Source organism: Chiroxiphia lanceolata, chromosome 32 (assembly GCF_009829145.1).
Source record: "Chiroxiphia lanceolata isolate bChiLan1 chromosome 32, bChiLan1.pri, whole genome shotgun sequence".
NCBI lineage: Eukaryota > Metazoa > Chordata > Aves > Passeriformes > Pipridae > Chiroxiphia > Chiroxiphia lanceolata.
Window position 1 is genome coordinate 629,607 of NC_045668.1, and position 23,264 is coordinate 652,870.

Below are 23,264 nucleotides of genomic sequence, written 5' to 3' on the forward strand. Positions count from 1 at the left end.
AATCCAGTAAGTGTGATATTCAGCTGCTCAAAGACCTGAACAGGGAACTAGGTTAGCAGGGCCATTTCCAAGCTGACTTCCATCTCTCTGAACACCAAAGCTGCTCTGCAGGCAAACCACTCTGAGGGTTCACAATGGTGCTGAGACTCCTTTCCAGAGACAAAAGCTGGAAGAGAAAACAGTCTCCATGTCCCAGATCAGTGGTCTCCCCTTCAAGGGGGCAGTATCAGTCTCCCACTGACACCTGTCTTTTTTCACAGGAAAGACAGAGGAGGGAAATCCCCCAAAGGCTCAAGGATCCGGGATGGAGGAGATCCTTCTGCAGCTCTGCAAAGAAATGAAAGCTATGCGTGAAGATTTCCAGAGAGAGCTGGCATCCACACATCAGGATATTCGGCTGCTCAGAGAAGACCTGAACAAGGAACTAGGTGAGCAGGGCCATTCCCAAGCCGACTTCCATCTCTCTGAACACCAAAGCTGCTCTACAGGCAAACCACTCTGAGAGCTCGTCCTGCACAGCTCCTCAAAGGGGATGGAGAAGGACGGCCCTGACATGGGGCACAGCTTTTGTGCTGCCTGACCCTGAAACAGCTCCCTGCTGAAGTGTTCTCTGCAGGTGGTCATGGCCACACTTATCTCCCTCATCTCTGCAGAGAGTGTGTGCTGTGAGTTCTCTGATCCCCTGATCCTTGTTAAGGTTCCCCCCTCGCAGTCCTGTCAGCGTCTCTCTCCCTTTCCCCACTCCCCTTCTTCCACTCCCCACTCCTGGGACCGTGTTGGGGCACATGTGATCCCAGCCTTGTCTTCCTGTTGAAGATCCACAAGGAGACCCAGCTCCATGAGCACTGCAGGTGTCTCTGAGCACAGGGGCCTGTGGAGAACAGCTCTCCCTGAAGGAGCTGGTGCTGGGAAGGAGTCAGCTGGGGCACAGATACCACTGTGGGCCTGAGTTTCTTGTCCCCTCCCTGCTAAAGGACAGAGGGAAAAGGGAAAACCATCTCAACATCTGCATTGTAGAATGGAATTCGTGGGAGCTGAGGATTTCTAAGGGGGAGTGAGGAAAGAAAAATACACCCAGAGGAGAGCCTTGCTATTTGCTTTTTAAATTGTTATTTTTGTACTTTTCTCTCTTCATTATATGGAGAGGACCTAGTATAATATGCCCCTTCACTGTTGGAGAGGGGTAGGGAGAGGTTGAAACAAAAGGGGAGTGACTTGTTTACAATCTCAATCCACCAGTAACTGTGCAAAGGCATCACAGTCAGTGACCCAGGATCATTGTTCTGCCTTCACAGACAGGAAAATGAAGAAAATGGCGAAGGCCCAGGAATCCAAGATGGACAAGGAATTCCAGCAGCTCCGCCAAAGGATTCGAACTCTGGAACAAGAATTACGTGGTAGGCAGGGGTCCAAACAACACAGCCTTCAGCTCCTCGGAGCAGAAACGGAGATGGAACACGGTGAGCAGGGCCATTCCCAAGCACTTCCATCTCTCTGAACACCAAAGCTGCTCTACAGGCAAACCACCCTGTGAGCTCGTCCTGCACAGCTCCTCAAAGGGGAGGGAGAAGGACGGCCCTGACATGGGGAGAGGCCCAGAGAAGCTGCCTTCAGTCCTGGGAATCACCACCACAATCCATCCCGTGTCTAAAGGCCCCTTGTCTGGGCCTCTGCACACGGGGAACAAACAGCTTTTGTGATCTGTGACACTGAAACAGCTCCATGCTGAAGTGTTCCCTGCAGGGGTCAAGGCCCCTCTTCTCTGCCTTGTCTTTGAGGGCAGTGAGGACAGCTCTGACCCGATGGGTGCTAAAGGTGTCCACCTCCCAGTCCTCCCACGCACTCACCTTCCTCATGACAGAGGGTTGTCTCCCATGGCCCACGGATGCTGTCTGCAGACGTGGAGGGGGATGATCCCTACCCCCCATCCTGCCCCCCAGGCCTTTGCCAAGGCCTCAGGAAGGCTCACAGGGCCTGGGCTCTTTCCCCAGCCCTGCTGCAGTCAACCCATCCAAGCAATTCAAGGAACCTGGTCAGGAATAAGGGCAGGCACCAGTCCAGGCTCAGGGCTGCCCCTCTGGCAAGTAGCTGTGCAGAGAAGGCCCTGGGGGTTCTGGTGGACAGAGAGTTGGCCAAGGGTGAGCAATGGCCAAGAAGGCCCAAGGCTGCCTGGGCTGCCTTCGGAAGAGCTTTGCCAGCAGGCCAAGGGAGGAGCAGCCCTGGTGAGGCACATCTGGAGTGCTGTGTCCAGTGCTGGGTTCCTCAGTACAAGGGAAACATGGAGCTCCTGCAGCGGGTCCAGCTGAGGCTGCAGAGATGATCAGGGGCTGGAGAGGCTGAGGGAGCTGGGCCTGTTTAGTCTGGAGAAGAGAAGTCTGAGAGGGGACGTCATCAGTGGACACAAGTGTTTGAAGGGTCAGGAGGATGGAGCCAGGCTCTTCTGGGTGGTGCTGAGTAATAGGATGGGAGGCAATGGGCAGAAAGGGAAACAAAGCAATTTCCACCTGAACACAAGGAAGAACTTCATTTCTGTGAGGGTGACTCAGCACTGGGACCAGTTCCTAGAGAGATTGTGGCGTCTCCTTCTTTGGAGATACTCAAAAGCCAACTAGACATAAACCTGAAGAATGGTCTCTAGGAGACCTTGCTTGAGCAGGGAGTTTGGACTAGAAGACCTCCAGTGGTCCCTTCCAACCTTACCCAGTTGGTGATTTGCTGAGGGTTTCATTACATTTCTGATTTATTTCTGTGGACTTCTTTGGATATGGTCCAAGATCTTCTAAAGAGTCTTCTCTCCTGGAGAGGATCTCAAAGACGTGGTCAGGTCATAATTTACTTCTCTTATCGTTCTTTGCTCTGACACACAACCCTCGTTCTCAAAACTAAGACATCTCCTACTCCATATCAGTCACTGACACAGGGAAATAAGGGAGCAGGAGGTGGCACAAGACTATCAGTCACAGATGTGGGATCAAACACTATTGTACTAAAAAGAATTTTCCAACATCTTCCCCCACTGCTGCAGACACTCCTTTTTAAAAGAAAATATAACTTGTTTGGTAACGCTCCCGACCTCCCAGGCACTCCCAAGCCCCCTCCCCAGAGTGTCAGCACCAGGAGCAGAAAAGGCCTTGTCTCTATGTAAGCCCCACCCAGCAATAACAAAAACACCTCTGTTATCATCCCTGTGTTCAGCACAAATCCCAAACAGCCCCACACCAGCCCCTGGGAACAAAAGGAACTCTGCCCCAGCCCAAACCAGCACACAGGACCCAAACTACCCTGGAACTTCCTCCTCTGAGTGGTAGAGGAGACAGGGAGGAGTGGGGCCAACCACAAGGGCCTTGCTGCTCTGCCGACCCCGGGGTCTGTGCAAGGGGCACCGTAAGCAGCTGACCTCCGGCTGAGCATATTGAGCCTGGCTTTTCTATGGGCAACATTTTGCTGCCCGGAGTCTCCTGGTGTCCATTTGGACCTCCTGGAGGGAGGCAGGAGATGGTGACTGAGGAGGAGTGGAGGCTCTGTTGGGTCCCCCTCTGGAGTGTTCAGTGCCCAGAAGTGGACACATGGATTTGCTGCGGGTCTTGCACAGCCTGGAGCTGCAGGTGCCTGTGTGTGTCCCAGATGGGACAGGAGAGTCCAGGGCTGCAGGAGAGGGTCAGATTTGGTGCAGCCTGTGCACATCCTTGGGCATGACATGGACGTAGTTCAGAGCCTGCTGGCAAGTGAGTTATTGCAGAACAGATGAACAGAGAGCAAAGGTGGCGTGTGAATCGGGGTACAGGCAGTGTTCAAAACAACTGCCATCAAAACCTGACAGCACTGAGGGAGCTTTCATCAGAAATGGCCTTGACTTCTCTACCCTCCTGCAGAGATGTTTCTGATACAATGGCTTTGGAGCCCAGCCCCACGTGTTGCTGTATTGCACCTCCTTTATCTCAGCTTGTTCTAATATTTCATCACCCTCATTGCAAAAAGCTACCAAAAACCTTTTTTCACACATTCATTGGGAATTTCTCATGTTGCAGCTTGCGCCTGTTACTTCTTACCTGATGAAGGCACATCTCCAAGAAGATGGAGAGAGAAGTGTAGCAAGGACAATGAGCCCCAAACCAGTCCCCGAGTCTTACAGACATTGTTACCTGGGGGGGTGGTGGAGTCTCCATCCTTGGGGATATTCAAAAGCCCCTGGAGGAGGTTCTGGCCACCCAGCTCCAGGTGTCCCATCTGGGTTGGACCAAATGATCTCTGGAGGTCCCTTGCAACCTCTCCTTGTCTGTGTTTCTGTGATTCTGTACAGGGCACGAGACATCTGAAAACACAACTTTCAGAATCTACAAAGTCAGATGTAGCTGGATCTCTACCCAATTCCTGTGTGTGTTTAATTTTCACTCCCTCTTGGCTCTTTAATCTTTTGCAGGTGTGCCGATAGAAAGTGCATCAGAAGACGAGGGCACTGATGTAGATGCATAGACAACTCCCGAGCTGGTGAAGCACTGATCAACAAATTTAAAGTCTGGCACTCATTACATTTCTCTTGAGCTTGGCCCCCCACCCCCTGCACTCCCTGGGCTCGCTGTGTTGGGAAGTGCTCGTGCTGCCAGAAGACTGAGACAATTTTTAGGGCTTTTCTCCCTCCTGTGAGCTGGTTCCTGCTGTGCCAGGGCAGATCCATCCACTGCCCGGTTTCAACAAGTGAAGGCAACAGCAGCCAAAGTGCAACTGAATTACCCAGCGAGCTCTACACAAAGTCTCAGGGCAGAGTCCTGGGAATCCTGGATTTTAAGTGTTTTAACATTCTGTGTGTGCAAAGAGTCTGGGATGTACAACAATAGGGGAACCATGTCACCTGGAGAATGAAGTGTTCAGTTGCAATCCTGATTTTTCTGTGACACGTTTACTATGCTCGCATTACCTGTCTTTCTTCCTGCTTCTGTTTTTAGTTAAATGTTTATCAGTACAAGTGTAAAATTAGCATGTTCCTCCTGAGGCAGAAACCTGAACTGTGACCATCTTGTTTCAGGTTTGTTCTGGGCACTTACATGTGGGAATAAGCTGAGTCAGATGCACCTGCATTCAGTTAATTAGAGTCAAAAGGGAGTGTTTTGGCCTTGGAGCTGAGAAGGAGTGTGTCAATCAAAACATTGAGTTTGAAAAAGGTCCTGAGAATTCTGGTTAACTGAATGGCAACACCAGGTGCTGTTGACCCGAAGGGGTTAATAAAAGGGGAACGCAGAGAGAGCTCTGTGGAGAATCCTGAAAACCCAAGCCTGGTGTGTGTGCAGCCTCATTTCTTCATCGTCTGTATTTGGTGACCCCAGCATTTTCTGTGTGTTACGGGACTTTCTGATGACCACGACCCAACAGGGATAATGGAGTTAGATGTGCCTGGGCAAAGTCTGTCTCTGCTTGGATTCACTCCCCACACTTACACCTGTGTCTTGTGACCAGTTCTTAAAGCAGGTTTTATGAAAATGAGAAATAACATACTGGAGAGAGAGAGGGAGAAAGGCTGCTGTTCCTTGTTCCAGTGAGTCTGTGTCTTACCATCAGTTGTCATTTGACCATGGCAGGAATGTGATTCATAAGAACTATGTGATTTTACAATAATGCAAAGGCCTTAATAAAAGTATTCCTCTCACACAGGTGCAAAACATCTTTAGGAGCATTTAGTTCTAGTCCTGTTCCCTGGACAATCTCAAAGGTGTTTCCTTTACATAAAACAAGGAAGAAATAAGCAAAGAGGGAAGAAGCATCTTCAGGCCCAAAGGGCAGAAGCAAAGTGAGCTGGTCCTTGCTGAACAACACTGTGCTGCTTTGGCCCGTTCCAGTGGGTGAGGAATGACCAAGGGCCTCGTGGCAATAAACCTTGAGAGCCCCAGCCAAGTGTCCGTGTCTGTCTCCCCATGGCAGGGCAACCACACCCATTCAGATGCTCCATTTCTCCTTGGGTGGATTCCCTGTCTGGGAGGTTCATGTTCTGCAAGGAAAACAGCAGGTCTTGTTGCTCACAGGAGGGGAAACAGGGAATGAGCATTTCCAGCAGCAGCACAGCTGGGCCCTGGGTTCAGAACCGGAGCCTCGATCCCACTGTGGTTTCTGCTCCCCAGCAGAGCTCTGCCCTTCCTGCGTGCCAGGAATTTGGAGGCTGCTGCTGTTCTTTCCAAATGTGTTGATGTTGATGAAGTCTTCCAGGACAGGGGAGGGATGATGAGCTTTCCCAGCTGTTCACACAGACAGTCCGTGGGTGAGGGTCAATGGGAGGGTCAATGAGATGGCTGGAATGGAGCTTGAGGCTGGAATACTTTTAACACAGCTCAGACCCAAGCCTTGGAAGTTCTGGAATGTAGATGGAGCTCCTGAAGCTCAACTGGAGTTTCAGGGTATTTGGATGGAGCTGAGCTCCCAGTTGTCCTGTGAGGGTAACAGGGTGGCCAACAGCACAATCTACTGGGTGCAAGAGCTGAGAGCAGCAAAGGAAAGAAAATTGTTCCCACTCTTTTTTTTTTTTTTCAAGTGATGGAAATAGTTCAAAATTGCCTTTGGATAACACCTGAACGCTGTTCCTTGTAATCTCCTCGATCAGAGCAGGGACTCCAGGGCATGGTGAGCAGCAATGGCTTCTGCCCTGCCCTGCTCTGGTCGTTGGAACCCAGAGACTCAGACACTAGTTGCCACCAGGAGCAGCCCAGCGAGGGCACTGTTGGTTTTTCTGAGCTCAGAGAAACCTCTGAGCTCTGCCTCTGAGCTCACAGCCTCTGGGCTGTGTGTCAGAGGCACTTGCTCGGGCTTTGTTCTGTCCCAGCCCTGCAGGAGCTGCTGGGCCAGGACCTTCAGGAAGGTGAGCTGGGCTCCAGGCTCAGCTGGGGGGGGCATCCCAGTGCTGTCATCAGCCTCCAAGGAATTTTGGGGCTGCATCCCCCCTTTCAGCACAGGATGGGCACCATCCCCCAGACCCACAGCTTGCAAACACCTTTAACCTTCCTTACTTCCTCCTCCCCCCAGCTCTCTGAGCTAATTTTAGCTGCCCACAACACCTAAACTCAACCCCAGCTTTGAAACAAGAACTGGTTCTTAGTGGTCCCTTCCTCTGCCCTCCCCTGCAGCAGCTCAATTGCAGCAGCCGAGTCTTCCCCTGTGCAAACCGAGTTCCCACTCAGGCTGGGAACTGGAGAGAGGCAAATGCCTGATTTGGGGCAGTTTCCTCCCAGGACATTCAAGCACCATTTCCCCTTGGCCAGGTTTAGGTGATTTCAGCCTTCAAAAACCAGGACTCCCTTTGTTTTCCCAACTCAGCCTTGGCTCCAGCTGGCTCTGTGTGCCCTGGTGAGGTGTTGTCTCAAGGACTTGCACAACTGTGAGGTGTTTTCAGCCCCAGTCCCCACTCCAGGCCCCCAAGGTCACTCTCCAAGGTGCTGGATGGCCCTTCAGACCCACCTGAGCCCACCCCCTGTCTGCCCACCCTGTGCAGGGCAGCTCGTGGAGCCCCTGGGACAGGGGATGGTGCCTCTGGATCTGCCTCCCAAAGGAGCTTCTGCCACCCCTGGGGGGGCACAGAGGGGACAGGGGCACCCTCAGCTCCTCCTGCCACGAGCTGATCTGGGACAACAGCCCCAGATCCCAGCGCCTGGGTAGGTCCTGCTCTGTCCTGGGGCTTTGCCAGGATGCTCCCATGGTCAAAATATAAAACCACAAAAAGCTGATAATCCCCCAAACTCCCCCCAGGCAGTCACAGCCTTTTCCTAACCCTGTTCCTTTCGCCAAGGCTCGTTTCTGTTCACTGTTTCCTTTCCCAGCCTGTGCTTGCCCCCATTATCACTGCTCCAACCTCCCACATTGGACATATTTTCTCTCCTGGTTCATTGTTTTTCCTAAATCCTTTTCCTGCTCTACCTTTCCCTGGCCATGCACTATTCCCCAAGACCAAGTCAAAAATTAACAGGTTCAGCAAAGCAAAACTGACCCCACGAGAGCGATTTGTGAATATTATAAGGAAAAAAACCAAGAAACAGGACAAGAATCCACTGACACAGCATGTGGATACTGCTGGTGGGTCACTGGCAGATGCAAAGAGTTTCCACATTTATTAAAACTCTCTCTAAACCCTAACATCAACAAATTCAAATTATTACCAGCCCCTGCACCCAGCATTTGCTCCATAGCGAAATATTCTCCAGGTGAGAACCCTCTGCCTGTGTTTGCAATGTAAGAATCAAAAGGATCATTTTTCCCACCCAAACACTTGATTTTTGAATAAGGTTTAAGTGATGCAGCAGTTTTTCACTGTCCCCAACCCCCAAATTCCTCCTGCCCCAGGCTGCGGTTTAGGGCATTTTGGAGTGAAAAACAGGTGGGGTTGGAAGAGGAGGAGAAAACAGACCCACTGGGGAATAACAGAGGATCCTACCATGGAAAATACTCCCAAAGGCACAGGGGTTGGGGGGAAAAAAGGACTTTTGTGTCCCAAAGAACAGTTCAAAACTATTACAGGCCACTAGAGTCATGGCCTTTTTTTTTTTGGCTGCCCAGGGAAGGGAAATGAGTCCACAAGTGCAGGTGGGAATGATTGAAAGGGTCTTTTCTGTAGTGACCAAAAGAGAGGGAATCAACCAGTCAACAGGAATTTCCACTTTTTATCTGAAAATAAAAGAGTAATTCAGCCCTGACCTGAGGTGTCCCTGCAAGGAGACACCTGGGGGGGTCATTGGACCCCAAAGTGGGACCCACAGGCTGGGATGGAGGGGCAGGCCCTGGGGAGACAGAGTGGGATGGGGAGAGGAAGCTGCTTATTATTTCTCTTCTTAGGCTCACATCCTCCTTCCCCCTCACAAATTCGCTCTGGATCTGGCACAGCAATCTTGGGAAGAGAGAACTAAGCTCAAATCCAAACTTGCTTCGTCCTGGTCCAGCCCAGCCCCCACTCCCCCAGTCTGGCCCACAACCACCACCCTGGTCCGTCCGGCCTGGGAACCCAAGGGATCCTCTGCAATCCCATAAACAGAGCAGAATTCGCTCTCCTCCCCTTGACTCACTACAGGGCAACAAGTGCCATCTCCCTGCCCAGGACACACCAGATCTTGTGCCCAAGGCATCAGAAGTGGGGACAAAGCCTCGTTCAGCTCAGCCTTGGCTGCAGTTTACCCCCACTGTCGGGGCAGATTGAATGGGCCGTGAAGAGAGGGCACAGCTGGGCCCGGCCCTGCGGGGCACCCGGGCTCAGGAGGGCGATGCCAGCTCTGTCCTGCCCAGTCCCTGCTGCCGGTGACGCTGCGGCAGCACCTGGGAGACAAGGGGGAGCTCAGGCCCCGGCCCGGCCCCTCTGGCTCTACAGCTGCTGCGGACCAGGTCGTGTCCCTGTCGTGACATGCAGGTGCCATCGCCTGGAAGCTCCTGGCCCGGGGCAGCTGCAGAACGGGCTCAGCCTCCCAAGGAGGAGGAACCAGCAGCCCCGAGGGTGCTCAGGATTGTGCCCAGCAGCCCCTGCCCAGGCACTTTGCCGCCCAGGAACACCTCCCTCCAGCCCAGGTGGCTCTAAGCTCGCTCCTAGCTGGCCGGGAACGCTGCCCTGCTGTAGGGCAGCCACATCTCTCCTCCCGGGAGGAACCGGACGAGGCAGCGCTGCTGCGGCAGCGGCTCCTTCCGAGCCCGCCGGGGGCTCAGCGGGGAGGAGGAGCCCGCGGGTAGCCGCTCCCTCAGCGGCCCCTGGGGAGGGGACCCGAAGGGCCCCGGGGGGCCGAGCCCGCCAGAGCCCGCTCCTCGCGGCGCCTCCCGCCCCCTCCGCCCGCAGCGAGCCCCGAGCCCCGGCGGGGCCGAGCGGGTCCCACCGCGCCGGGGCCGCGTCCGAGCTCCGCCGCCGCCTCAGCGAGTGCCCGCCCGCCCCCCGCACTTTGAACGCCATCCCACCTCCCTCTTCCGAAAGCCACGCGCTTTACGAGAAACAGCCCCTGGCGATGTGCCCGGAGCCGCTGCTTCAGGAGTCACAGCCCCGGCGAGGTGCCCGGCCTGGCGGGACACCGGGGCAGCGCCGCTGCACTGAACCGGCTGGAGCTCCTGAGAACCTGAGCTGAAGGGCCTGTGACCTGTGGATGAGTTCGGGATGGAGCAGAGTCCCCCCTGCAGCCCGGGGAGGAGCCCACGCCGGAACGGGGGATGCCCAAAGGAGGCCGTGACCCCGTGGGAAGCCCCTGCAGAGCCGTGGCAGCAAAGCCCTGGTGTCCAGGGCTGCCTCCCCCCCCCCTCGCCCCAGTTTGTTGGGTTTAATCCCTAACTCTGCAGCAAACCCTCTGCCCCAGGGCAGCAACGGATCGGTGACACAGCCCCGGAGTGGTGCCAGGAGTGACTTGGGGGCAGGGGGTTCCAGCGCCCCTCACTGCCCACGAGGGGAAAAACGAGCATTCCTGGCCGTGAGATCCAGGGCAGGAACCAGCCATTCCATGTCCCTCAGCTGTTCTGTGTTCCGTGGGCCGTTCCGTGTCCTGGGGCCGTTCTATGTCCCGGGGCCGTTCCATGTCCCCGGGCCGTTCTCTGTCCCAGGGCCATTCCGTGTCCCTGGACCATTTGCTGTCTGTCCAAGTGTGAGAGCCTGAAACTGCAGCTGCTCTCCCCGGTTCGTTCTCAGTTGGTGTCAGGGCACAGGGACAGGTGGGCTCAGGTCCCTGGGACAAGGGGCCCCAAGCCCTGCAGCTCCATCAGGGATGAACTTGACTCAGTGTTGCTCTCTTGGTCACCCCTCATGCTGGGTTTGCCCAGAATTAGAGGAGAACAGTGGAAGCTTCTGCTGGAAGTCACTGACCCAGTGGGCAGGAGCGTGTGGAAGGAAAACCCTCCAAGGCATCAGCTCCCAGTTAATCCTTAAAAACTCTTTCCACGTCAGTCCAATTGCACATTGCCAACTTGCATCATTTGACACAGCAACTCCAGGTGGATGACAGCTGGAACCCACTTGGATCTCTACATTGAGGACGGACATGATTACGAAGATATTATTGTTTGGACTATTGCTGTTACTTATGTTTATGAGCATTTTATTTTGTTTTCCTTGCTTTTTACCTTAATACACAATGTTTTAGAGATGACATTTCATCAATATGCTGTTTGAGTTTCTCAACAGTGGTGTGGTCCAACCACAGACCACATGGTGGAATGTATTCGTGCTTAATTAGATGCTGCTACTTTTCCTCTGTGTTTGGCCCAGCCACTTGAGCGAGTCTGTTCTTTGCCTTCCAAGTTATGAGAAAACAAGCACTGATAAATGAGAACTTGGTCCTTTAAAGAAACATCTTGTGTAAACTGAAATTAATTGGTGACTGGCTATTGGCCAACGGCCCTCCAAGGGCATTTGAAGAAGAAAGTGAAGACGAGGATGATGAAGTAAACCCCCAGACTCATTTAGGAAAGACCCTCCAAGGTGCAGCACGCAGGTCTGGGGAAATTTCAGTGTACACAAGTGTGTGCAGAAGAGATGCCACTTGCATAACAGGGGGAGGGACTGAAGGCCTCTAGCTGGGCGGTGTTGGCCACACCTGCCCAGGTAGATGTCACCAGTTAATTCTATAAAAAGCAGATAGATCGTGCCGGGAGTGAACTCAAGCTTCACACGGAGGACAACGTTGCTTTTGCGGGGACGCTGCTATCTTGTGAGCCTACCGAAGCTCTGAGGATGCAGCTTCTGCTCTGGGGAATTCTGAGCATTCTGGGCTCGGTAAGACAACCTCGTAAGAAACACTTGAGTGAGTGGGGGGCTGTACTGAGGGCTTATTTCCCTCCTCTTTCCTCTCTCTCCGGTTCTCATTTTGTTGGCCACTTCTTTGTAATAAATATTGTTTTGTTGAGCTTTCAAGGGTGTACTGGTTTCAGTTTCGGCATTCGGAGGTGGTCAGGCCCTGGCCCAGGTTGCCCAGAGAAGCTGTGGCTGCCCCATCCACGGAAGTGTCCAAGGCCACATTGGACAGGGCTTGGAGCAGCCTGGCCTAGTGGGAGGTGTCCCTGCCCATGGCAGAGGGGTGGAACTGGATGGGCTTTAGGGTCCCTTCCAAGCCAATCCATTCTATGATTCTATCCCAGCAGGTGGGAAGTGGCAGAGTATTTCTCCAGGCTCTCCATCCAAGGCTGGCAGTCTCTGTGGCTCAACTCACCTTCCTGAAGGTCCTGGCCCAGCAGCTCCTGCAGGGCTGGGACAGAACAAAGCCCCAGCAAGTGCCTCTGACACACAGCCCAAGGCCTGAGCTCAGAGAAACCAACAGTGCCCTCGCTGGGCTGCTCCTGGTGGCAACTGGTGTCTGAGTCTCTGGGTTCCAATGATGCCAATTTTATGCCCCCAAACAAGGCACGGACGGAGGAACTGCTCAGAGACAAAGTTTGTAGCCTTTAAGCAGGAGGTATGTTTATTCTCAGCGCTGGGAAGCAGCCATATCTCTCTGGACAAACTGCTTCATTCCAGCAACTCATAGCTGGACCTTTTATACAATTTTTGTCAAGCAATTGCATCATACAACATGAATATTCATAATATTGCAACATACATTTTTAATATTCATAACAGGTGGAGTTTAGGCAGAGTTAGGGGAGTGGTCTTCAATTTGGGGAGGATTTGAGGGGTCGTTCCTGTTCTTCGGCCTCGTGAACCCTTGTCCTTTCTTCCATCACCACCATAAACTTTGTGAACTTTCCTACTTTGGCTACCTTCCTAGCCTATATGGCAAAAGTTCCTGATATCTTGGCGAGAACACCTGGGTTTAAGCTCATCTTTCCTTATCAGCCTTTGTTTTCATTCTGTATACTTATTTTAGCCTCTTAGTTCCTTCTGTTTTCCTGAGTACATATGCTTCTGTTCTTTTGTGTATATGTATCCTGCATTCTTTAAAGAGTTATAGCCTCCGCTGTCTCTAAGACTACATTCTTCGTGCTTCTGCTTAAATCTATATTCTGAATTTAACTCTCTACTTTTCGTATTGTTATATAACACTTGCTCTCTAGGCCTTGCCTGGCTTCACCAATGAGCAGAGCAGGGCAGGGCAGAAGCCATTGCTGCTCACCATGCCCTGGAGTCCCTGCTCTGATCGAGGAGATTACAAGGAACAGCGTTCAGGTGTTATCCAAAGGCAATTTTGAACTATTTCCATCACTTGAAACAAAAAAAAAAGAGTGGGAACAATTTTCCTTCCTTTGCTGCTCTCAGCTCTTGCACCCAGTAGATTGTGCTGTTGGCCACCCTGTTACCCTCACAGGACAACTGGGAGCTCAGCTCCATCCAGATACCCTGAAACTCCAGTTGAGCTTCAGGAGCTCCATCTACATTCCAGAACTTCCAAGGCTTGGGTCTGAGCTGTGTTAAAAATATTCCAGCCTCAAGCTCCATTCCAGCCATCTCATTGACCCTCCCATTGACCCTCACCCACGGACTGTCTGTGTGAACAGCTGGGAAAGCTCATCATCCCTCCCCTGTCCTGGAAGACTTCATCAACATCAACACATTTGGAAAGAACAGCAGCAGCCTCCAAATTCCTGGCACGCAGGAAGGGCAGAGCTCTGCTGGGGAGCAGAAACCACAGTGGGATCGAGGCTCCGGTTCTGAACCCAGGGCCCAGCTGTGCTGCTGCTGGAAATGCTCATTCCCTGTTTCCCCTCCTGTGAGCAACAAGACCTGCTGTTTTCCTTGCAGAACATGAACCTCCCAGACAGGGAATCCACCCAAGGAGAAATGGAGCATCTGAATGGGTGTGGTTGCCCTGCCATGGGGAGACAGACACGGACACTTGGCTGGGGCTCTCAAGGTTTATTGCCACGAGGCCCTTGGTCATTCCTCACCCACTGGAACGGGCCAAAGCAGCACAGTGTTGTTCAGCAAGGACCAGCTCACTTTGCTTCTGCCCTTTGGGCCTGAAGATGCTTCTTCCCTCTTTGCTTATTTCTTCCTTGTTTTATGTAAAGGAAACACCTTTGAGATTGTCCAGGGAACAGGACTAGAACTAAATGCTCCTAAAGATGTTTTGCACCTGTGTGAGAGGAATACTTTTATTAAGGCCTTTGCATTATTGTAAAATCACATAGTTCTTATGAATCACATTCCTGCCATGGTCAAATGACAACTGATGGTAAGACACAGACTCACTGGAACAAGGAACAGCAGCCTTTCTCCCTCTCTCTCTCCAGTATGTTATTTCTCATTTTCATAAAACCTGCTTTAAGAACTGGTCACAAGACACAGGTGTAAGTGTGGGGAGTGAATCCAAGCAGAGACAGACTTTGCCCAGGCACATCTAACTCCATTATCCCTGTTGGGTCGTGGTCATCAGAAAGTCCCGTAACACACAGAAAATGCTGGGGTCACCAAATACAGACGATGAAGAAATGAGGCTGCACACACACCAGGCTTGGGTTTTCAGGATTCTCCACAGAGCTCTCTCTGCGTTCCCCTTTTATTAACCCCTTCGGGTCAACAGCACCTGGTGTTGCCATTCAGTTAACCAGAATTCTCAGGACCTTTTTCAAACTCAATGTTTTGATTGACACACTCCTTCTCAGCTCCAAGGCCAAAACACTCCCTTTTGACTCTAATTAACTGAATGCAGGTGCATCTGACTCAGCTTATTCCCACATGTAAGTGCCCAGAACAAACCTGAAACAAGATGGTCACAGTTCAGGTTTCTGCCTCAGGAGGAACATGCTAATTTTACACTTGTACTGATAAACATTTAACTAAAAACAGAAGCAGGAAGAAAGACAGGTAATGCGAGCATAGTAAACGTGTCACAGAAAAATCAGGATTGCAACTGAACACTTCATTCTCCAGGTGACATGGTTCCCCTATTGTTGTACATCCCAGACTCTTTGCACACACAGAATGTTAAAACACTTAAAATCCAGGATTCCCAGGACTCTGCCCTGAGACTTTGTGTAGAGCTCGCTGGGTAATTCAGTTGCACTTTGGCTGCTGTTGCCTTCACTTGTTGAAACCGGGCAGTGGATGGATCTGCCCTGGCACAGCAGGAACCAGCTCACAGGAGGGAGAAAAGCCCTAAAAATTGTCTCAGTCTTCTGGCAGCACGAGCACTTCCCAACACAGCGAGCCCAGGGAGTGCAGGGGGTGGGGGGCCAAGCTCAAGAGAAATGTAATGAGTGCCAGACTTTAAATTTGTTGATCAGTGCTTCACCAGCTCGGGAGTTGTCTATGCATCTACATCAGTGCCCTCGTCTTCTGATGCACTTTCTATCGGCACACCTGCAAAAGATTAAAGAGCCAAGAGGGAGTGAAAATTAAACACACACAGGAATTGGGTAGAGATCCAGCTACATCTGACTTTGTAGATTCTGAAAGTTGTGTTTTCAGATGTCTCGTGCCCTGTACAGAATCACAGAAACACAGACAAGGAGAGGTTGCAAGGGACCTCCAGAGATCATTTGGTCCAACCCAGATGGGACACCTGGAGCTGGGTGGCCAGAACCTCCTCCAGGGGCTTTTGAATATCCCCAAGGATGGAGACTCCACCACCCCCCCAGGTGACAATGTCTGTAAGACTCGGGGACTGGTTTGGGGCTCATTGTCCTTGCTACACTTCTCTCTCCATCTTCTTGGAGATGTGCCTTCATCAGGTAAGAAGTAACAGGCGCAAGCTGCAACATGAGAAATTCCCAATGAATGTGTGAAAAAAGGTTTTTGGTAGCTTTTTGCAATGAGGGTGATGAAATATTAGAACAAGCTGAGATAAAGGAGGTGCAATACAGCAACACGTGGGGCTGGGCTCCAAAGCCATTGTATCAGAAACATCTCTGCAGGAGGGTAGAGAAGTCAAGGCCATTTCTGATGAAAGCTCCCTCAGTGCTGTCAGGTTTTGATGGCAGTTGTTTTGAACACTGCCTGTACCCCGATTCACACGCCACCTTTGCTCTCTGTTCATCTGTTCTGCAATAACTCACTTGCCAGCAGGCTCTGAACTACGTCCATGTCATGCCCAAGGATGTGCACAGGCTGCACCAAATCTGACCCTCTCCTGCAGCCCTGGACTCTCCTGTCCCATCTGGGACACACACAGGCACCTGCAGCTCCAGGCTGTGCAAGACCCGCAGCAAATCCATGTGTCCACTTCTGGGCACTGAACACTCCAGAGGGGGACCCAACAGAGCCTCCACTCCTCCTCAGTCACCATCTCCTGCCTCCCTCCAGGAGGTCCAAATGGACACCAGGAGACTCCGGGCAGCAAAATGTTGCCCATAGAAAAGCCAGGCTCAATATGCTCAGCCGGAGGTCAGCTGCTTACGGTGCCCCTTGCACAGACCCCGGGGTCGGCAGAGCAGCAAGGCCCTTGTGGTTGGCCCCACTCCTCCCTGTCTCCTCTACCACTCAGAGGAGGAAGTTCCAGGGTAGTTTGGGTCCTGTGTGCTGGTTTGGGCTGGGGCAGAGTTCCTTTTGTTCCCAGGGGCTGGTGTGGGGCTGTTTGGGATTTGTGCTGAACACAGGGATGATAACAGAGGTGTTTTTGTTATTGCTGGGTGGGGCTTACATAGAGACAAGGCCTTTTCTGCTCCTGGTGCTGACACTCTGGGGAGGGGGCTTGGGAGTGCCTGGGAGGTCGGGAGCGTTACCAAACAAGTTATATTTTCTTTTAAAAAGGAGTGTCTGCAGCAGTGGGGGAAGATGTTGGAAAATTCTTTTTAGTACAATAGTGTTTGATCCCACATCTGTGACTGATAGTCTTGTGCCACCTCCTGCTCCCTTATTTCCCTGTGTCAGTGACTGATATGGAGTAGGAGATGTCTTAGTTTTGAGAACGAGGGTTGTGTGTCAGAGCAAAGAACGATAAGAGAAGTAAATTATGACCTGACCACGTCTTTGAGATCCTCTCCAGGAGAGAAGACTCTTTAGAAGATCTTGGACCATATCCAAAGAAGTCCACAGAAATAAATCAGAAATGTAATGAAACCCTCAGCAAATCACCAACTGGGTAAGGTTGGAAGGGACCACTGGAGGTCTTCTAGTCCAAACTCCCTGCTCAAGCAAGGTCTCCTAGAGACCATTCTTCAGGTTTATGTCTAGTTGGCTTTTGAGTATCTCCAAAGAAGGAGACGCCACAATCTCTCTAGGAACTGGTCCCAGTGCTGAGTCACCCTCACAGAAATGAAGTTCTTCCTTGTGTTCAGGTGGAAATTGCTTTGTTTCCCTTTCTGCCCATTGCCTCCCATCCTATTACTCAGCACCACCCAGAAGAGCCTGGCTCCATCCTCCTGACCCTTCAAACACTTGTGTCCACTGATGACGTCCCCTCTCAGACTTCTCTTCTCCAGACTAAACAGGCCCAGCTCCCTCAGCCTCTCCAGCCCCTGATCATCTCTGCAGCCTCAGCTGGACCCGCTGCAGGAGCTCCATGTTTCCCTTGTACTGAGGAACCCAGCACTGGACACAGCACTCCAGATGTGCCTCACCAGGGCTGCTCCTCCCTTGGCCTGCTGGCAAAGCTCTTCCGAAGGCAGCCCAGGCAGCCTTGGGCCTTCTTGGCCATTGCTCACCCTTGGCCAACTCTCTGTCCACCAGAACCCCCAGGGCCTTCTCTGCACAGCTACTTGCCAGAGGGGCAGCCCTGAGCCTGGACTGGTGCCTGCCCTTATTCCTGACCAGGTTCCTTGAATTGCTTGGATGGGTTGACTGCAGCAGGGCTGGGGAAAGAGCCCAGGCCCTGTGAGCCTTCCTGAGGCCTTGGCAAAGGCCTGGGGGGCAGGATGGGGGGTAGGGATCATCCCCCTCCACGTCTGCAGACAGCATCCGTGGGCCATGGGAGACAACCCTCTGTCATGAGGAAGGTGAGTGCGTGGGAGGACTGGGAGGTGGACACCTTTAGCACCCATCGGGTCAGAGCTGTCCTCACTGCCCTCAAAGACAAGGCAGAGAAGAGGGGCCTTGACCCCTGCAGGGAACACTTCAGCATGGAGCTGTTTCAGTGTCACAGATCACAAAAGCTGTTTGTTCCCCGTGTGCAGAGGCCCAGACAAGGGGCCTTTAGACACGGGATGGATTGTGGTGGTGATTCCCAGGACTGAAGGTAGCTTCTCTGGGCCTCTCCCCATGTCAGGGCCGTCCTTCTCCCTCCCCTTTGAGGAGCTGTGCAGGACGAGCTCACAGGGTGGTTTGCCTGTAGAGCAGCTTTGGTGTTCAGAGAGATGGAAGTGCTTGGGAATGGCCCTGCTCACCGTGTTCCATCTCCGTTTCTGCTCCGAGGAGCTGAAGGCTGTGTTGTTTGGACCCCTGCCTACCACGTAATTCTTGTTCCAGAGTTCGAATCCTTTGGCGGAGCTGCTGGAATTCCTTGTCCATCTTGGATTCCTGGGCCTTCGCCATTTTCTTCATTTTCCTGTCTGTGAAGGCAGAACAATGATCCTGGGTCACTGACTGTGATGCCTTTGCACAGTTACTGGTGGATTGAGATTGTAAACAAGTCACTCCCCTTTTGTTTCAACCTCTCCCTACCCCTCTCCAACAGTGAAGGGGCATATTATACTAGGTCCTCTCCATATAATGAAGAGAGAAAAGTACAAAAATAACAATTTAAAAAGCAAATAGCAAGGCTCTCCTCTGGGTGTATTTTTCTTTCCTCACTCCCCCTTAGAAATCCTCAGCTCCACGAATTCCATTCTACAATGCAGATGTTGAGATGGTTTTCCCTTTGCCCTCTGTCCTTTAGCAGGGAGGGGACAAGAAACTCAGGCCCACAGTGGTATCTGTGCCCCAGCTGACTCCTTCCCAGCACCAGCTCCTTCAGGGAGAGCTGTTCTCCACAGGCCCCTGTGCTCAGAGACACCTGCAGTGCTCATGGAGCTGGGTCTCCTTGTGGATCTTCAACAGGAAGACAAGGCTGGGATCACATGTGCCCCAACACGGTCCCAGGAGTGGGGAGTGGAAGAAGGGGAGTGGGGAAAGGGAGAGAGACGCTGACAGGACTGCGAGGGGGGAACCTTAACAAGGATCAGGGGATCAGAGAACTCACAGCACACACTCTCTGCAGAGATGAGGGAGATAAGTGTGGCCATGACCACCTGCAGAGAACACTTCAGCAGGGAGCTGTTTCAGGGTCAGGCAGCACAAAAGCTGTGCCCCATGTCAGGGCCGTCCTTCTCCATCCCCTTTGAGGAGCTGTGCAGGACGAGCTCTCAGAGTGGTTTGCCTGTAGAGCAGCTTTGGTGTTCAGAGAGATGGAAGTCGGCTTGGGAATGGCCCTGCTCACCTAGTTCCTTGTTCAGGTCTTCTCTGAGCAGCCGAATATCCTGATGTGTGGATGCCAGCTCTCTCTGGAAATCTTCACGCATAGCTTTCATTTCTTTGCAGAGCTGCAGAAGGATCTCCTCCATCCCGGATCCTTGAGCCTTTGGGGGATTTCCCTCCTCTGTCTTTCCTGTGAAAAAAGACAGGTGTCAGTGGGAGACTGACACTGCCCCCTTGAAGGGGAGACCACTGATCTGGGACATGGAGACTGTTTTCTGTTCCAGCTTTTGTCTCTGGAAAGGAGTCTCAGCACCACTGTGAGTTCTCAGAAACATGGGCTTGGAGCTCCTGTGCTGCTGGGGAGGAGCACTGACAGGAAGCCCCCTGCCCCTCACTCCCCAAGGGCCTGGCCACGGGGGAGAGCCCAGGCCCTGCTGATTTCCAAGTGTTCCTTGAGGGAAGAACATTGCCCTGCCCCCATGCCAGCTGCAAAGAGCAGGGACAGACAAACAGCTGCCTTAGAACCTGGGCAGGATGGGAGCCAGCAGAGCCCAGGCTGTGCTGGGCAAAGCCACTGCCGGGGCAGCTCTGCACCCTGGGGGCCTGGACACCTGCCCGGGGCTGGGAAATACAGCAAAGCACTTCTGGAGGGCCTTGGAAGTGGGAATTTATGGACAGATGGGACTATTTGACCTCACTGTGCTGGGCCCTCATGCACAACAGACCTTCGTCTCTTCTCTTTGTTTGGCAGGGTTTAGTTTCCAGGTAGTGTGGGCAAGTCCTGGCCCTCACCTGCATGGAAAGGCTTCTCCCTTTTGGCCCTGGAGGAAAGCCCAGGAGGAGATTCCTCCTTTAGTGCTCAAGGGAAGGAAAGGAAATCCCAGAAGTGCTGTGTTATGTCTTTCAATCCTTACCAATTGTGAGGGATACCCTCTGCTAGAGCAGGACATGTCTCTGGTCAAAGAGGGACGTCCCTCTGACCAAACTCACCCCACCCCAAAGGCCAAAGCTCCACGCCCTGGCTTTGGAACCATAACACTCATGTTTCCTCCTCCACATCAGTTCTCTGACACAAGGATGCCCAAAGGCTCTGATTTAAGCTCCCTGCCAGAGGGTCTCTTCTCAGGGCTCTCCTCGGGGTGTATATTTTCCTTCCTCACTCCCCCTCAGAAATCCTCAGCTCACAGGAATTCAATTTTGTGATGGAGGTACAATCTGGAAATGGTTTTCCCTCTGCCCTCTCTCCTTTAGCAGGAAGGGAACAAGAAACTCAGAACACATTTTCCTCCCTTTCCAGCCTCTCATTAGTGCTTTCTGTAGCTCAATAAATATGGCTTCGGCTTTGAAAAGGGAGCCACAGGCTTCATTCTAAGCCCACAATGGCCTGAGCCATCAGGAAGTCAAGGGGTTGCCCTGGACTGTTCTGGGCTGCTCACTGCCAGAGTTTTGCTCCTGCAGCAAGAACAGGACCCACAGGCAGGTGAGGCCCAGCTTGTCTCACCTTTCCCTGCCCGGGGTGCAACAGGCTGTGCCCCAACACACACTGTGTCCTGCCTGAGCCAGGCCCAGGAGCACCATCTGGGGCTCAGCAGGCCCACTGGGGTGTCTGTGCCCCAGCTGACTCCTTCCCAGCACCAGCTCCTTCAGGGAGAGCTGTTCTCCACAGGCCCCTGTGCTCAGAGACACCTGCAGTGCTCATGGAGCTGGGTCTCCTTGTGGATCTTTGTCAGAGACTGAAATGGTTAATGATTTATGCATTCTAGGAGACTTTTACAGGCTTTTGACTTGCATGATACCTCTGATGAGCAGTCGGGCCCCTCCCTCTGCTAATCTGAAAGGGCGGGAACCAGGCCAGACACAGCAGCTCTTGCACAGGGCCCAGGGAGAGGTTGGAGGCTCGAGGTATGGCCCGTGACACTGTCCATGGATATAATAATTCATAACTTCTTGGAGTGTGGGGGCTTCCCTCCTTCACCCCCGGCGGATCAAGGCCACCACTTCAACTGACAGACATGGAAGCTGCAACTATCAAGTTTCATCGCTGGACCCCATGGGCGGTGACTATATACATCTGTCCACTCTCAGCTTTTCTTTCCCTTACTCTCCCTTGCTCTTATCCTGCCTTTCTCTCCCCTATGCATTTTCTTCCCCCCCCCAAAGGTTATCTCTGTGTCACGTTGTATGACAGCACCCAAACTGCTAGCATGCCTGTTGATACAGAATTGTTAAAATAAACCTTGTCAATATATGTTTTCAGACACCAATTATTTAGTGTCGTTTCGCTTTAATCCACCCCAAAGGAACTATTGATAAAACCTGGGTTACCCCCTCCCCGCTTTTTTCCTGGGGCGGGTCATAACAATCTTCAACAGGAAGACAAGGCTGGGATCACATGTGCCCCAACACAGTCCCAGGAGTGGGGAGTGGAAGAAGGGGAGTGGGGAAAGGGAGAGAGACGCTGACAGGACTGCGAGGGGGGAACCTTAACAAGGATCAGGGGATCAGAGAACTCACAGCACACACTCTCTGCAGAGATGAGGGAGACAAGTGTGGCCATGACCACCTGCAGAGAACACTTCAGCAGGGAGCTGTTTCAGGGTCAGGCAGCACAAAAGCTGTGCCCCATGTCAGGGCCATCCTTCTCCATCCCCTTTGAGGAGCTGTGCAGGACGAGCTCTCATAGTGGTTTGCCTGTAGAGCAGCTTTGGTGTTCAGAGAGGTGGAAGTGCTTGGGAATGGCCCTGCTCACCTTGTTCCTTGTTCAGGTCTGCTCTGAGCAGCTGAATATCACACTTACTGGATTCCTGCCCTTTCTGGAGATCTTCACGCATAGCTTTCACTTGTTGGATGAGCTCCTGGAAGTCCTCCTTCATCCATGATTCCTGGGGCTTTAAGGCCTTGGCCTGTCTTTTTCTTTCTGTGAAAAAAAAACAGGTGTCAGGGAGAGCCTGACACCGCCCCCTTGAAGGGGAGACCACCCATCTGCCCTGAGGATGCTCAAATCCTCTGTTTTCAAGTCTCTTCTTCAGGGTCTCTTCTTAGGCCTTCCTGCAGGTTGTCTTTTTAATTCCTCTCTCCTCCTGAGAAATACTCACTTCAGAGGAATTAAACCTTGCACTAAAGGTGCAACCTGTAAATGGGCTTTTTTTCCTTATTTCTTCATGCAGGGAGGGAACAAGAAACTGAGACTCAGGTCCCTCATGTCCGGCCTGTTTACTAATTTGTTTGCTCTACACTTCCTTTTGTTTAGAGAATCCTTCCTAATTCAGCAGCCTTGGAAAAGAACTCACTCATCCCTGAAAAACAGGGCTGGGGAATTCCCAAGCTGATGCACTCTGGGCACCATTAGTGATCTCTTCCCCAGCTTTCAAATCCCTTCCCACCAGGAGTTTGCTCCGGGAAGTAGCCTTGGCCTCTCTCCTGGAGCTCCAGTCTTCCTTGGGACATGGAGCCTGTTTTCTGTTCCAGCTTTTGTCTCTGGAAAGGAGTCTCAGCACCACTGTGAGCCCTCAGAAACATGGGCTTGGAGCTCCTGTGCTGCTGGGGAGGAGCACTGACAGGAAGCCCCCTGCCCCTCACTCCCCAAGGGCCTGACCACGGGGGAGAGCCCAGGCCCTGCTGATTTCCAAGTGTTCCTTGAGGGAAGAACATTGCCCTGCCCCCATGCCAGCTGCAAAGAGCAGGGACAGACAAACAGCTGCCTTAGAACCTGGGCAGGATGGGAGCCAGCAGAGCCCAGGCTGTGCTGGGCAAAGCCACTGCCGGGGCAGCTCTGCACCCTGGGGGCCTGGACACCTGCCCGGGGCTGGGAAATACAGCAAAGCACTTCTGGAGGGCCTTGGAAGTGGGAATTTATAGACAGATGGGACTATTTGACCTCACTGTGCTGGGCCCTCATGCACAACAGGCCTTTGTCTCTTCTCTTTGTTTGGCAGGGTTTAGTTTCCAGGTAGTGTGGGCAAGTCCTGGCCCTCACCTGCATGGAAAGGCTTCTCCCTTTTGGCCCTGGAGGAAAGCCCAGGAGGAGATTCCTCCTTTAGTGCTCAAGGGAAGGAAAGGAAATCCCAGAAGTGCT

The 23,264-nt window shown here is 52.5% G+C and overlaps 1 protein-coding gene across 6 annotated transcripts in view; it reads right to left on the reverse strand.

Annotated features, from left to right (window-relative positions):
- The window catches only part of LOC116779902 (ribosome-binding protein 1-like), a 552,013-nt gene that overhangs the window by 518,798 nt on the left and 9,951 nt on the right, over window positions 1-23,264 (reverse strand). For 5 of the 6 annotated variants that reach the window (XM_032674415.1, XM_032674407.1, XM_032674412.1 and 2 more), the window contains exon 2: window positions 21,939-22,092. In XM_032674415.1, coding sequence (XP_032530306.1) covers window positions 21,939-22,062 — 124 coding nt within the window. In that variant the 5' untranslated portion in view covers window positions 22,063-22,092. The remainder of the gene's footprint in view (window positions 1-21,938; window positions 22,093-23,264) is intronic. The other variant, XM_032674411.1, reaches the window with a different exon arrangement.